Source organism: Dendropsophus ebraccatus, chromosome 3, assembly GCF_027789765.1.
Source record: "Dendropsophus ebraccatus isolate aDenEbr1 chromosome 3, aDenEbr1.pat, whole genome shotgun sequence".
NCBI lineage: Eukaryota > Metazoa > Chordata > Amphibia > Anura > Hylidae > Dendropsophus > Dendropsophus ebraccatus.
Genome location: NC_091456.1, coordinates 170849776 through 170866936, shown reverse-complemented (window position 1 = coordinate 170866936; position 17161 = coordinate 170849776). Strand labels below are relative to the sequence as shown.

General features: G+C 44.4%; 1 protein-coding gene across 1 annotated transcript in view; it reads right to left on the bottom strand.

The window, feature by feature from the left end:
- The window catches only part of ADAMTS12 (ADAM metallopeptidase with thrombospondin type 1 motif 12), a 258808-nt gene that overhangs the window by 36558 nt on the left and 205089 nt on the right, over positions 1-17161 (bottom strand). Inside the window, exon 21 of the mRNA XM_069963559.1 lies at positions 1189-1399. Coding sequence (XP_069819660.1) covers positions 1189-1399 — 211 coding nt within the window. The remainder of the gene's footprint in view (positions 1-1188; positions 1400-17161) is intronic.

Sequence of the window (17161 nt, the reverse complement as noted above, 5' to 3'; positions counted from 1 at the left end):
AACGATATACAGTACAAAGCAGTTCTCTTGTTCCACCTTTGTCGCGATGGATTTCCCTTTAAGGGCCCTATTCCACCGGACGATTATCGTTTGCATAATCGTTAACGATTAACGATCTCAAACGACCGCTATTGCGAAAGACCTGAAAACGTTCACTCATTTCCATGGAACGATAATCGTTACTTATGATCGTAATTGCGATCGTTTTTTCTTCGCTATTTCTTCGCTTTTGCGTTCGTATCTATTGCGAACAACCGAACGATCTCTTATTCAATGCGAACGATTTGTGAATGTTTTGCGAACGAGCAACGATAAAAATAGGTCCAGGTCTTATAAAGCGATCAACGATTTCTCGTTCGGTCGTTAATCGTTAACTGCATTTCAACCGAACGATTATCGTTTAGATTCGAACGATTTAACGATAATCTGAACGATAATCGTCTGGTGGAATAGGGCCCTTAGTCAGTGTCAGAAGACATTACCAGAGATGATCTAACTTCCAGCATGCTCGGGTTTGTCTGAACCTGAACTCTCGGTATTTGATTACTGATGGCTGAAAAAGTTGGATGCAGCCCTAGGGAGTCCTGGAAAACATGGATACAGCCTATGACAACAGCTGTCTACTTTTACTTTTTAGGGAATTTTCTGGCCCGGCTTGTTAAATCCCTGGGTTGTGTTCTAAGGTTTCTTAAAGGAACATTGGCTTAAAGGGAAATCTAAAGGAGCTATTTCACCAACAGATCTGGTGACAGATTATCTGCCAAAGATTTGAAGCCAAACCCAGGAATGGATTTGAAAAGAGGAGAAATCCAGTCTTTCCTTTATGACCTGCTCTCTGATTATAGTCTGTTCCTGGGTTTGGCTTCAAATCTTTGGCAGATAATCTGTCACCAGATCTGTTGGTGGAATAGGGCCTTAAATCCAAAAGGTGGCACAAGAAAGCTGATTTGCATAATCTTCCTCCCAGAATTCTCACTCACCAGAGATGAGTAAACGAAGCAAAGCACTTTCGGTAGCTTGGCAGTCGGCTGCCTTTGAAGGCTGTGCTGCTCCAACCTGGGTGCCTGGAAAAGCTGGGCAATTCTCTAGGCAATACTGGAGTTTTCCTGTCATACCCAACCACCTTAATAACACAGAGAAGTTTGGACAGAGTGCTCCTTTAATCACCCACCAACATGAGCTGGTTACCTCAGTCCAGTTGCTCACTGACCAGTCGGATGGACATGAAATGTCTCTGTTGCAGGACATGTAGTTCTTGGGTTTGGAGAGATGGTGGCAATCTGCAGAAGGAAGAGCTTGTTCATCTGACCCCACTGTTCTGATACACAGGACCGTTCTCTTCTTCTCACCAGTTGGGCCACAGGTAGTAGAGCATTCCTGCCATTCCCCAGTCCACCACCTAAAAACAGATGGCACTATATAAATTGAGCCTGTGGGTAATATAGCGTCATCCTATAATAGAGAGAAAGTGGAATTGCTCCTTGTGAACTGGCCCTTACCAAGACCCGTCTCCTCGATTACTTAGCTTGGTGGGGCAGCAGATTAAGGGTGCATTCGCATGTACAGGATCCGCAGCAGATTTAGTTACATTGATATCTGCAGCATCAAATCTGCTGCAGATCCTGTGCGTGTGAACACGCCCTTAGGTAGGCTTTTACAGACACAGTAACCAGCACTACGATATCTATGGGAGTCTATGGATTCGTATGCAACACAGATGATGTGATATGTATTCAGGGTATCATGGTGCGTCTCTCATGAACGCTAGAAAATGTAAACAGTTCCAATGGCGTGAAGAACAAAGAGAGAGCGCTCACTCTTAAAACCTCTTCTTTATTAGTTCGGCATTAAAAGTCCATCAGTGGAGTTTGCAGACAGCGTGGATGCCAGCTCCTTCACAGACACCACATGACAGCTGTTTCTTGCTGTACTGCACTTCTACCAGACATCCCTTCGCGCCCACATCCCAATTCGCCGCTGCACACAATGGAGCGTGCGGGCAGAGCCGCATGCTCCATTGTGTGCCCTGACAGCTTCTCTGCGGCCGCTATTCATTGAATGACATTTAATTGACATGTCCCACCCCTTCCCCACCCCCCTGGGGCAAGCAGCGTAAACTGGGCTGATGCGAAAACTTTATTCACAAAACAGCCTTTTGCAAATAAATTTATTTGCATCTGCCCGTTTCACTCAAAAAAATATAACTTTTTACATTGATAAATTCCCCCCCCCCCCCCCGCCCCCATGTGTATACACTCCGGCTGGGATTCCCTTAGCCTACAGCACAATGTAGGTTCAGTAGTAATCACGGCCGTTGTTGAAAATCGGCAACAACAGCCGTGATTACTACTGAACTTACGTTGTGGGAACATAGCCTTAGGAAGAGTCCTGGTTGTTGCAAACTTCCCACATGCAAGAATTATGGAGGCCGCTTTCCAAATCTGGTGACTCCAATCAATGTGCAGAAACATCTCAGACAGTGGTGGACATATCACTTGTGCAGCCTGTTCAGCTGCACAGGGGCCCAGGCCCACAGGTTCGGACTCTGAGCCTCAGCCTAACGGGCCCCTCAACTGCTCCAGGCCCCACCGCTTAGGTGATATGTATAGTCCGCCTACCCATGTACCAGGCGCCTGATCAGATGCCCTGCCATCCGCAGCCCACCAACAGCTGCAGCCTGCCCCACATACCGCACTTGTCTATTGGATACGTGAGCCACGGCTGGGCGCAGCGGTGCAACACCCCTGCCCTGTCTCAGGACGTGCGCACTAGTGAAGTCACCTGGTGGTCGTACATTGGCAATCGCAGCATTGGGCATCCTGATTACCTGGAGGACCACAGGGGGGTCAGGTGGAGTATTGTGTGTGGGGATGGGGGTCAGCCAGGATGGGTAGTGTGTGGGGATGGGGGTCAGCCAGGATGGGTAGTGTGTGGGGGTGGGGGTCAGCCAGGATGGGTAGTGTGTGGGGGTCAGCCAAGATGGGTAGTGTGTGTGGAGATGGGGGCAGATGGGGTAGTGTGTGTGGGGATGGGGGTCAGCCAGGATGGGTAGTGTTTGGGGATGGGGGTCAGCCAGGATGGGTAGTGTGTGTGGGGATGGGGGTCAGCCAGGATGGGTAGTGTTTGGGGATGGGGGTCAGCCAGGATGGGTAGTGTGTGTGGGGATGGGGGTCAGCCAGGATGGGTAGTGTGTGGGGATGGGGGTCAGCCAGGATGCGTAGTGTTTTGGGATGGGGGTCAGCCAGGATGGGTAGTGTGTGTGGGGATGGGGGTCAGCCAGGATGGGTAGTGTGTGGGTAAGGGGTGCAGCCAGGTGGTGGCATGATTTGCATAATTTCTGCACAGGGGCCCTATGTAGTCTGTGTCCACCCCTGATCTCAGAAATGATCAAGAGAAAAGGGAGGAGCCAGATCTGAATGTCACATGTCATAGCAAAGATACCGATCACCTATGTCTATGGGGAAACGCAGGTTTTCCTACTTTATACTTTTGCAAAAAAAATCTAAAACTCTCACATTTATTTTCACCGTTTTCACATTCTCATTATGGGGTGGAGGGGAACACAACAATGGGGATGGGGGAACGGTTAAAAATAGGTACAGATACTGTATATAGATAATACTAGACAGATATAATATAGCTTCTTATTGAGTCATTAGCTTTGTTACACATCCCTGGTGATGATAAGACGGCTGGCATGGTGCCAGGTCTGTAAAACCTTTCCTTGTGAACTTTTTATATGGCTGGAATATAAATTATTGAGCGTCTTTGCACATCACACATCCTAACAATTACTGTTCTATTCTCTTTTGAGGCCTCTGACACTGTGCCAAAAAAAAAAAAAAAAAGAGAATGAAAAATCTTCTGATGTGATGGGGATCATATAGTGAATCACTGCTGCCCTGCTTGTTCTTGTATCAGACACAGATACAAGCACCTAGAGAGGATAGATGGAGGGTACCAACTTATACTTCATGTTCATAGGGGATTTAGCAGAACTAAATTTGTCATCTGGGACAACCCTTAGGCTAGGTTCACACTGCGTTTTCAGCATCCCTTTAACAGATCCGTTTTTGCAAAAACGGATTGCAAAAAACGGATGCATTTGTGTGCATCCGTTTTTGATCCGTTTTTCCATTGACTTCCATTATAAAAAAAACGGATCAAAACGGATGCGTTTTTTTACGCACAATAAAGTACTGTTGACACTACTTTTTTGACTGTTAAAAAAAACGGATCCATTAAACGGATGCTGAAAACGCAGTGTGAACCTAGCCTTACTAACAGGCTTGGAAAGGGGGGCCAATATATAGGGGGTACAGACAGTCCTTGTCCTTGTGCAATAATATCTTTGAGTTCAATGTCTCCGCAGGGGATTTGGAACTCTGTAACAGGATAACATATCACATCCCTGACACTAAGTATATGTGCACCCGGGCACCCCTGACCTGGACCAATTTCCTCTTGAGTGAAAGAAAGCAGAGATTTTGAGAACCCCAAGGAATCAATACACATCACAATAAGTGACATTTTGTTGCTGAAACTGTGCTATCCCTTTAAACCCCATGACGCATGCCATCCATTGTGATCCTGTACTGTAGGACGCCGCTGTTTGTTCCTGCTCCAGGTGTCACCTGTAGCTGATGGGAAGCCGCCACATCCTGTTCCTGTCAATTCCATTGTATGGTATAGAGCCAGCGGTGGCGGCAGAGAAGTCTATCATCGGAAATCACTGTAATCAATGGAGCCAGGTTTTTACCTCTGCAGCGTTGAGTACTTCTCAATTATTAGGCCAATGAGAAATCAGGTGGAAGACATTATCACAGCAGCCCTGGATCCATCCCAAAATATCACAAGGGCCAATGATGATCTGGTTGATCAGTGTTCTCAGTCTTCAACCCAGGGCTCTCCAGCAACTGCTAAACTACAAATTCTAGCATGCTGGGAGTTGTAGTTTTGCAACAGTTGGGGAGCTATGCATTGAAGAACAATACACTAAGGCTTAAAGGGAATATATGGTCTAGATTTTACTGACTGGAGCCAAATACTGGAACGCACAGTTTTTTTTCGAATCTGTTTCTATTTTCTTAGTGCCTAAGTACAACGTGGGGGCACAGGGGGCTAAGTACAATGTGGGGGCACCGGGGCCTAAGTATAGGTACAATGTGGGGGCACTGGGGACCTAAGAACAATAGAGGCACAGAAGAGAAAAGGAGATGACTCCAAGAAGAGACTGCCTGTGAGTCACTAGATGTAACTGTATTGTAATCACTTCTACTATCTGCAGGACATGTGAATAAATCTAGTATCTAATGGTATATAGTTGTGGTATATTGTCTGTGTTAAATGGACTTTATTCAGTAGCAGTATGGTGGTATTATCCAACCATTATGCATTGGGAACATGTTGTCATGGTGAGGAGGATTTATTGTTGATAGAACTCTAGTCATGTCACTGTAAGTGTATAGTATGTGTATATATATATTGTAGAGGTACTATTATTTAAAGCTACTGCAAGGATTGTTTCCTTCAGTAAAGTTATTTTAAGATTTTGTGTGATTGATGTCCACTGCCAACACACTGTAAGATGGGGATTACTGATTTTTGTCAAGGTGGTTTGTGATTCTGGGGTCCCGTGAGAAGAGTCGCAGAGGTACCATAACATGTGTTAGCTGGCACTTAAAGGGTATACGCACACTACCAAATCGCGACAGAACACCGATGGAGCGGGTGCGAGCTGTGGAATCCGCAACGGGTGTTCCATTGAGATTCCGTAGAGTGCACATACCCTAACATCTATCTGTAGATCCCCGGTTACCACACTACACAAATTTAGTGGCAAATTATATTGTGGGTGACTGGGGCAGCAACCTTGGGCCCAAGGCTCCTGGGGGCCCAAGGGATGTGCTGTCATCTTATGCCTTTCAGCACAGACAATGCCATCAGGTGGCGGGATTACCAGCGCAGGTAGCGTCGGTAACACACATTGCTTGTGCCAGAAGGGAACAGAGGAAAGCACTGCCAGGAGAGCTGCAGCAACACGGGAGCGTGTGGGAAGTAAGTTTTGTTTTTAGTGCCATTTATTAAAAGGGGGGCTATTCTGGAGGCCATCTACTAAAGGGGGACTACACTAGGGGTTTATTTACTGATAGGGAAATACACTTGGGGGTATATACTTATGGGGGGACTTATGGGGGGACTTGACTGCGGGTCATCTACTAAAGGAGGACTACTTTGGGGGCTATAAACTGATGGGGGATTATACAGAGAGCCATCTACTAAATGGGGGACTACACAGGGGACCACCTATTAAAGGGAGTACTACATAGGAGGCCATCCACTAAAGGGAGGACTATACTGGGGCGTCATCTACTGAAGGGGGACAACATTGGGGGCCATCTACTAAAGGTTGGGTGGAAAGCCCGGGGCCCAGGGTGCATTTAATCAGCCACTGAGTACATTCATTACATCACACAGAGAGAAGTGTCATTCCATTCCAGCAACTTATTTTATTTTGATCAATGACAGAAAGGTGAGATGCAACCTTGTGAAAGGGAGGCTGGGATGACGGGAGGGAAACAACGCAGAAAGGGTTAACCTAGGTAGCGGTTTCCCTTTTAGCATTGCAATCTGGGTGGGCAGAGAATTAGGTAGGAGGTCTTTAATTGTCTGACCTTCTTCAGGGGATGCCACACAAGAAGTGGGAGCTAAAGAGTCCCATCTGTTCTACCTGATAGTCAAGTTTTAATGGGGATTCGTTCTTGTAATAGCAGCATGGGGCGGGTTCGGGGGTCCTTGGCGTTGGTGCAAAAAGGAAAGAATTTATAAGGAAATGGTAACCCCTTAATTAGGGGCTCATCTGGTCTCTCCCTTGACACCCTATTACCACCCTGTTGCCTATATACTTATTGAGACATCTCATTATTTGGTTTGACCTTTATTTCACTGTTTCCAAAACGACTTCTTTGTACTCATTAGGTGATATTGTTTACAGTGTTTATACTTCTTAGCATTGTGGATTATTTGTGCACTTTAGGGATTACAATTGTTAGTTGGTTATTTATATATTGCACTTGCACTTTACTCATACAGGGTATGTGATATACCTAGATTGGGGTGTCATTGTGGGTGGTGCCATATTGGCCTATTTTAATTGTTTTTAAGCTTGTGGGATCATTGATTTCTAATATTGTACCTGTTATAATAAAGTACTTTTATTTATCATTCTTTTTGGTGTGCTATGGTATAAAATTGGCATAGCTTTCTTTTTTGTACAGTTACATTTGTTTATATGCTTACCATTTAGCACCCATCATTATTATTAAGCTGTCCGACATTTCTGGCTATCACAGAGATGAGCGTGACTCAAGAGTGGTTAGTTGGGTCTGGTAATCATGTTCAGGTATCTTGAGAAGTCTGTTTCTCCAGCAGCATGTATAGACTTTTGTGTATCTCCTCTTTAAAAACCTTTCTGAGGTTTTACATAATTAAAAATGTATTTCTACAAAAATTTATACAATTATATAAAAAAAATTCTGCTAAAAACATTTGCAGAACATCTGCCACAGTATAAACACAAGGAGCGGCCAAGGATTAAGATTAGCCGCATTAATAGATACGACTCTAAACTGTGGAAAAGAGACAAAACTGTATGTTATGTGATTCCAGATACTGATATAGTGCGGCCAAGATCTAAGAATGATGTTCCAAACTGGACAAGCTACAATAACACAGTCAAATCCTTTCATCCAGAATTGAAGAGTGTTCCCGATTTTAACTTGATCAGTGCAGGAGCGAAAAGCTGACTGATACATTGTACATAGCTAGTCCTGCTCTCAGCTGAGATATAGATACAATGGTATCCAGTCTAGACAATGCTCTGTGAGCTCTACAGCCTAGACTCCAGACTGATACATTGTACATAGCTAGTCCTGCTCTCAGCTGAGAAGTGATATATTGTATCCAGTCTAGACAATGCTCTGTGAGCTCTACAGCCCGGACTCCAGCCTGATACATAGTACATAGCTAGTCCTGCTCTCAGCTGAGAAGTGATACAACCATAAGCGTAGCTACCATAGAGGCAGGGTAGGCAGCTGCTATGGGGCCCCTGCAGGAGGGGGGCCCGGCAATGCACAGGGAAGATAAGAGCCAACCTGTGTCCTTCTGCTTAACCCCTCATGTACTGCTGTGTGTAAGTGACCCAAAGTTCCTTTACATGCTGCAACATAAAAATGGGTTAATAAGCAGAAGACAAGGGATCTCTGCTTTACTGGTCTGATAACCCCTGACCTCTGTTCTCCTGAGCCCTGCAGAGGTCAGGGGTTTTCAGTGCACTAGCCATCTCCTTCTCTTCTGCTGCAGCATGTAGGTGAGGTTTATGTCACTTACACACTTAAGTACATAAGGGGTTAAGCAGAAGGTAGTCTGCTCCTGCACCTATGTAGTTAACCATAACGGCTCCTAATGGGCCCTTATAGTTAAATGCAGTGGACTGACAGAGCAAGCAGCAATTGCTTTCTGCTCTGCCACAAGAGACTTTATCCTTTGGCCACATCACTGAATAGATATATATATAGTGTGCTTTTTGTTGTGCGGGTGCAGGGGGGGGGGGCCTGTACAGTTTTTTTTGCTATGGGGCCCCGTGAATCCTAGCTACGCCCCTGGATACAACTGTATCCAGTCTAGACAATGCTCTGTGAGCTCTACAGCCTGGTCTCCAGACTGATACATTGTACATGGCCAGTCCTGAGTTTTATAAACCAGGCAATGCACTCTGGGGAAAAAATGTATGCACATTAGCTCTCCTCCACAAGGAAGTAAAGTGGCTCTCTAGTGCCACCTATAAGCAGTTACCTAGACATAGGGATATCACCTAAACCAGCATGACATCCAGAAGGAAGAGTTCTGTTCACTCCTTAATGTAGCCACAACGCAGAACAGAGAAAACTATAGGAGAACTTTGTTGCAATGACGACACAACAGACTTGGTATTAAAAAAACACACAAATAAGGTGAATTACCGGTCTGGGGAGAAATATCCCTTGTGATTATTTCTAATTGATGCACAGACATAGACCAGACACTGCTAAGCAACTAATCCGCGCATGCATTAACCGTCATGTTTGGTTACAATCTACATTAATAGGAGTCTGGGTTATTATCAGATAATGGATGAAGCGTTAACTCGGCCCTAATGTTATTTACGGCTTATGTTATAAATCTGTATAAGAGGACAGCGATAGAGCGGGATGAATGTGGGATTAAAGGAGGGATACAATGTTCACATCAGCAAAATCGGAGCATCCGGTATGAATATCAAATCCTTCAAAAATGACAAAGGATTGCTGTGCTGCCTCATCTTACCCATTGTTGTGTCCTGATTTCTTTTCTCTGTGTCAGTCTCCTATCTGGTCCCTTCTTCCCCCAGGATTTATAGCAGCCTTGTTTAGTACAGTGAAATCACATTAATATGACCACTTTGTACTTTGGACATTGGCAGCATGAAGCTCATGAAGGATTCACGTGTGGTGAGCGGCATGGTTCCACTGCCATTGTGGTGTCCCAGCACAGGTGTGCCACTGAGTCTTTTGTGCACCTGGGCAAAGTAACTCACTCAGGTTCCTACAGTGGAATATGGTCAAAGCGTATTCTGTGTTTTCCCCACTAGGTGTCACTACTACGTTTTTTGTGTGCTTTATGTGATGTATAGCTGAAGGAAGCCTTGGGTTTGTCACGTGTTTATTTTCCTCCAATCACAGGTGCAGGCCTCATTTTCCTTACTTTTCTACCTATCCTCTTTCTTCTCTTTTTGCACCACACATTCCCACCAATGCCAAGGGAGTTAAGTTTGCCCCTATAAAATGAAGTTTGTTCCTGGTGGGAGGGTCTTTAGTACTCTAGTCAGTGGAAAGAGTGAGACAGAGACAGGTTTCCTAAGCTAGCAACCACCTCTAGCATGCAATATTAGACCGCTCAGGAGGAAAGGACATCCATTGAGAATCACCTTGTCCATGCCAGGGATATTCTCTTTAACATACAGGGCAGTTAGGTACTGACCCCAGTAGGACAAAGCAGCAACTTGCCTACATATCCTGCTGTAACGCATGGCTGTTCTGAAAAGTTTCGGGAAGTCTGCTCAACTTAGCGCAGGGACTTGGGGCCTTGTAGTCCCCTAATAGGACGGGTATCCTGACACTATAAGGCATAAGATGGTCAGATATGTGGATATGAGTATCATCTTTTTCTTTTCCTCTCAACAATGATATCCTGGCAGAGTACACAGCTACCTTGGACAGGGTCCTCTAACTTCTACAGTTGCTACTTCTTCTACCTATTGCCTGCACCTGCAGTTACCGAAGCCTTATTGTTGTACTGCACTGAAGAATTTAAGTAAACGGATGTAATTCTGGTTAAGCTACTGGACTCAGTCGATCATTCTGCACCTACACACCAGGTTGCACTTGGGTCATCCAAACCGGCGGAAGCAGGTCCTGTCTGACCAGGGGTGGATACCAGCGCTAGTTCAGGCTACCGTAACAAGTGCCCAAGTGACCCTACACCCACCTAGCACCACAACACTGCCAAAATTACCCTGGACAATGGCAACACCCCATGCTTCGCAGCACCATCATTTACCGCACCCTATAAAGTACAAGGAAGGCCTCCTTACAACACTATGTAACATATAATTACTTAAGCTTCCTGTGTATAAGGGTTTAACACAAAGAAACGTTATTAGAGTGAGTGATGCATTAACATCAGCCTTGAGTGTGTTAGAAGAAGCTGTGACGGCTCTGATGACAGATCCTTTACCTTTATCTTCTCAGTAATGCACCATACAATAGAGGTGTTCCATCAAGAAATGGACACCGCAACTGTTTGTGGAGATAGCAGCTCCCTGTGCACATCAATAGTAAATCAATAGTGACTATAGATCTCTTAAGAAGATGCTGCAGTACATCACCCGAGATGCCAGACACTCTACTAAAAATCACAGGGGCCAAAAAGCAAGGGATACTCCTAATAGATGCTGAGAAATGCAAAGGGACAGGGCAGGAGACATATAGGTACAGTTTATATGGGACATGGTTGCACATTTTATCAGAAGGGAAAAGTGGCCCAGTGGTATAGGCACACAGGCACAGGTAATTAGGGGTACAGTGGGGTCATTCATTAGGAGCACAGTTTATATAATGGGACAGTTAATTTAGGGGACAGTGGCACAGTTCATTAAAGTGTCACTGTCGTAAAAAATTTTTTTTGCAGAAATCAATAGTCCAGGCGATTTTAAGAAACTTTGTAATTGGGTTTATTAGCCAAATATGCCATTATCTGCATGTAAAAAGCCTTTTCCCAGGTCCCCCCTCCTCTCCTTTCTGTCATCCACTCCTCAGAATCAGAAAATCTCGACAGTTTTTTCATCAGTCAGATCTGTCTGGTCTATGAAGAGGGGAGGGGGAAGGAGGGAGGAGATTAGCGGGCAGCAGAGAGCCGAGAACAAAGGATAACACAGTGGGGGAGCTATTCAGAGCCCTAATTAGAGGTCAGAGAGGTCAGTGGTGACTGTCAAAGGAGAGACATCGGGATGTGAATGTAAGTTAACTCTTTGTTGTCCTGTTTTGCTGCTTTTACTTTCTTTCTCCATAGGAAAACCATGAAGACAGGGGGGAGAGCTTCAAACTGTTTTTCATGATAAAAATCAATTTTTCGGCTAATAAAACCCATTACAAAGTTCCTTAAAATCGCCTGTACTTTTGATTTCTGCAATAAAAATGTTAACGACAGTGACACTTTAAGGCAAAGTGGCACTATTCACTTGGCACAAAGAGGGATCCTAACTACAGATGGGGGCACAAAGAGGTGGCCTATTACAGATAGGGGCATATATAGGGGGCCCAACTATAGATGGGAGCACAAAGAGGGAGGCCCAACTACAGATGGAGGCACAAAGAGGTGGCCTATTACAGATAGGGGCATATATAGGGGGCCCAACTATAGATGGGAGCACAAAGAGGGAGGCCCAACTACAGATGGAGGCACAAAGAGGTGGCCTATTACAGATAGGGGCATATATGGGGGGCCCAACTATAGATGGGAGCACAAAGAGGGAGGCCCAACTACAGATGGAGGCACAAAGAGGTGGCCTATTACAGATAGGGGCATATATGGGGGGCCCAACTATAGATGGGAGCACAAAGAGGGAGGCCCAACTACAGATGGAGGTACAAAGAAAGGACCTAATGATAGATAAAGGAACAAAGAAGTGACCAAACTACATATAGGAGGGCCCTATTACTGTATGAGGGCACTATGATGAGAAATTTATATAGAGATTGAAAGGTACTGGAAAAGTAAGGTGCCTAAGATGTTTGTCTGGTAGATTCTGCTGAGATGAGATGTAACTGGAAAAAGTCTTCATGATGGAACAGAAAAGGAAATCTCACCAACTCCGATCAGAGGAAACGTCACCTGTAAGTAATTGGTCTGTGTATGGTTTTCAGTGCTACTATGGTAGTAATTGTTGCTGTGCATTTTTTAGTAACAATTTATTATTCCATAACAATGTGATGATAGTATGTGGTCATGGTGTGGCGGTATTGTTTGTCCCTTGCATACTGGTATTATTGGTATACAGGATTTGGTCAGTAATAGTATGATGGTAAGCTTCCCCCAGTCTGGCACTGCCCCCACACTACCAATGCAGGAAGGGAATTGTGTCTCCAGTATGGTACTATTCCTTTATAGCCACCCAGTGCGCCCTCCTGTCCTTCATTAACCACCACATGTTGGACAGAAATGGGATAAGCTATTCACAGCTCATTGTAACCCTCATCATCAAAGCTCGCTCCTTGAATATTAATGAATTTCCCAGAATATTTGTTTACTCGCTACATTTCTTTTCTCTTTTAAGCAGAAAACATATTTTCCAGCAAATGTCTACAGAGAATTTGTTTAATTAGAAAGATTCTGGAAAATAAAATATTTGCGGCTCTGGGCAGACGACTCCACACACATCACTAGACCAATAGCTTTGATTAATTTTATGGCTTTAATCTATTCCGGCTCTTCCGCTTCATTGTTCCTGTTGGTCCTGGTGCTGACGTATTAGGTGATAGAAAGGTAACGCTTCTCAATTTGATGTTTAAATTGGTTTTACAGGAGGTTAAAAATTTATATGGCAAGAAATGTGATAAAAAAAATATTTATTAAAATTTCCCCCATTCGACAGTTTATGTCGCCAAGCATTGGAAACTGACTTTAGCGGTAGAACCTATGCCCATTATTTTTCAATATATTGAAGGATCAGTAGAAGAGGCTTCTGGCCTAAAATCAGTTCTGCCTCTGGTTCATGCCATTTTATTGATATGTGAGTGGCTCAATCCCACAATGCCGACAGTTGTGGTGGTGAAGGATTTGAAGTCCTTTTTGGCAGTGGACAGACTAGAGGTGGAACGCAATACTGAGAAAGATGCTAGGAAATTTTTCCAGGAATTTAAAACTTTTCTGTTAACGTACTTCATGCAACAACAAGCACTTTTCTTTGTAAGACCGTATAGGCATTCCACTTGGTATTTGAAATAAGACCTAAGCGGAAAGTTGGGAGGCCTTAGGTTACCTAGCGGTTGATGATATGTAGGGATGGATGTGGATCCTAGGGAGAACCATTCTACTAGATCCCCGTTGGGAATCTACCTTCCCCCTCCCCTTTTCCCCACCCCCCTCCTTCCTCCCCCTTCTTAACCTTCTATGTTCTGTTTGTTTGTTTTGTTGAAGAGGAGCCCGGGGAGCCTCATTGAAGAGTCTCAAAACACAGGACTAGCCAGATATCCCTTCCCGGAGGGATATCTGGCTAGTCCTGTGTTTTGAGACTCTTCAATAAGGCTCCACGGGTCCTCTTTTGCATATTCATGTTTCCCAGGGGGCAATGCACCTAGGACTTCACAGCATTGAGCGCTTTCACTAGCAGCCTGCAGTGTTGTCATTTGGCTGGTCTCCCTGAGTTCAGCGATCTGTTTCTCTTATGTTTGTTTTGTTGTCTCTTTCGCATCTTTTTGATATTTCTTTACCCTTCTTTGGGTGTCTTTCTTCTCTTCTTTAGATGGCTTTTGTTATTCTTGCTGTTGCATCGCAGTGTTTTAAAGCAAACACTCACTAAAGTTTGCTTATTGAATTACTGGATTGCATTGTTAGCTGTATTTGTTGTGATTCATACTGTTATTGCTCCTTGCACAATGTTACTACGGAAAAATGAAAAAAGGGTGTTGCAATGCCAAACAGTTTTACCTGTTTTGTCAAAGTGCTAATAAAAAAATATATATATAAAAAAAAAATTTCCCCGCTCCAGCACTGACTCTATGGGGGGTCTTCATTTTACTTTTTTACAGTGATGACATCATGTACAAACATGTGACTGCTGCAGCCAATCACTTACCTCAGAAGTGATGTCTGCATGTGTGCCACTTGACTGCTGAGGCCAGTGATCCAATGTCAGACTAGTGTATCTGGTGCCCACCAGAGGAAATGATCCTGGGGGCCCACCAATGAAGAGTCAGTGAAAAACATGTCAGTATGTGTTTGTGCAGGTTCTGGGGCCCACCTGGTGGGCCAGTCTGACACTGCAGAGATCGACTACATAGGGTGCAAAGATATATGTGATGTCATCACTGCAACAATATATACAAAGACGAGGATGGATCACTGGAGAGGATTAGCTCTGGAAAGGCAGGAGATTTAACAAGTCTTTTTTTTTTATCACATTTCCTTTTGTTAGCAGCCCCTCAGAAGATGTTAGGGGGCAGAAAATAATTCATGATCGGTGCTAGCTTCTGCTCTCCCCACATTTGAAAAATATATACCTTCCGTATCCACGGGTGTAGCTCCCAATCCTATCATCATATACAGATAAAAGATCAAGCCTGCATGTAAATAGCTGCAAGAGGTTATCAATGTTGTAGGACGATCAAGACTCACCCCCTCCGCTCTTTTTTTCTCAGAAGGTATACATCCCAGAGAGGAGCGGAACTAAACCCCGGGAGAGGAAGCCATAAGACGTTAGTGTGCTATGTAAAATGTATGGCCTGTAGAGATGAGAGCAACTCGAGCATGCTCAGGCCTGTCTAAATCCAAGTGCATTTGATTACGAGTGGCTGCCCAAGGGAGTCCTGGAAAACATGGACACAGTTATAAGCAATGGGCTGTATCCATGTTTTCCAGGATTCTCTAGGACTGCACCCAACTTAATTAACCACCAGAAATCAAATGCCGCACAATTAGGTTCAGGTGAACCCGAGGATTCTCAAGTTGTGCTCATCTCTGATGGTTACCTTGGAAGGACTTGGAAAAAGGAGAGGGATAGGCTGAAGTAGGAAGGAGAGAAATGTGCTTATACTTTAACGCAAGAGGTTGACTACAAGGAGCTGTGCATAGACTTCAAAATGGCTGCTTCTTAAACTGCCTCTTATCCAGCTTCTTGCTGTTCCCTGCTGCTCACTGCTAATCCTGGATAGCCCCTGTAACTTGTCCAATGCTGATTTGGCGCTCTACGCTATTTGTGGTGTACTTGTAGTCTATGAATAACGTAAATAGCGTAGGCCCGAACTCAATGGAATTCAATGGAATCCTTTATTGGATTAGGACAAACTTGAAACACGATGATTTATGATTTATAAAAGGCAAATCAATGTAACGTGGCGCCACGCTCATCACCAGCTGCTCACATTGTTCACCCGTACTAAATGCAAAGTAATGGAAAGTTATTCATGCCATTGACTCCTGAAGAGGCGAAGTCTGAGCGGAGCCGTCTAGCAAATGTCTTGTTGAAATTCAGCACTTGTGAGATTAATCCCGTAACTGCAAACTCCGGGGTGACACTAATGTGGCGTGTCATCACTTTCTGTTAACAAGTCACCGCAGTAGTTAGAGGAGTCGGACTGACTCTTTGATGAACCTTAAGTCTCGGGTCGAGTTTAAGTACTTTCTAACTATCATTGAAGTAGCATTTTTTGTGAATGGCCAACATGGCACTACCTAGCCTTATGGGCTATGCTGTGGATGACATATAACACGAGGGGCTCAAGTATATACTGTGCAATTCTGCCTTGTTGAAACTACACCTTTAGTAAAAAGTAAACAGGTGAGGAAAGAGGCTTCCTTCAACTCCTGTCTTAAATTGGTATACACCAGGGGTCAGCTACTTTTTTCTGGTTTACAAGGCCCCTTCACAAAGGACAGATTAGTCACGCTGGCTAGCATCGATAGCCAGTGTCCTTAGTGTTATACTAAAACATCCCTGGCAAAATGTGCAATCCTATTACATCTACAATGACATATACTTGCTGGTATTAGCTTCATGTGCTTCAGCTGTGGATCCCTAGAGGTTTCTCCTACAGTGGGTTTGTCCCCTTTTGATTTATGGGAGGTAACACTTGGTGAGCAGAGATTCTGTCCTACTTGTTGCTTTATTTATTGTTATTAAGGGTATAAACCCACACACCGTATAAGCAGCGTATTTACTGCTGCGATACGCAGCAAATACGCAGCAAACACGCAGCAAATACGCAGCAAAAACGCAGCAGATTATATCTAAATAACTGAACACAGCATCAAATCTGTACCAACAAATCTGCTGCGTATTTGCTGTGTATTTGTTGCGTATCTGCTGTGTATACGGTGTGTGGGTTTGTACCCTAAGAGTTAGTTTTTTATATCAGGGGTGTACAGCCTTTTCTAGTTTGAGGGTACAAACACACACAGCGTATACGCAGCAGATACGCAGCAGATTTGATGGTGCAGATTTGATGCTGTGTTCAGTTATTTAGATCTAATCTGCTGCGTATCTGCTGTGTATTGCAGCAGTAAATATGCAGCGTATATGCTGTGTGTGTTTGTACCCTAAATGAGTTATCTAGTGCTACAAAAACATGGCACCACTTGTACCACTCTTGTCTCCAGACGTCTCCAGATTGGGTGGGGTTTAAAACTCAGTTCCATTGAAGTAAATGAAGCTTAATTTCAATCCACACCTGACCTGGAGACAAAAGTGGGGCAAAAGTGGCCATGTTTTTGTAGCGCTGGAAAACCCCTTTAAGGACTAAGGGTCCTATTCCACGGGCCGAGGAGGGCCCGTTCAACGATGTAAACGAGCGGCGATCTGCTAGATCGC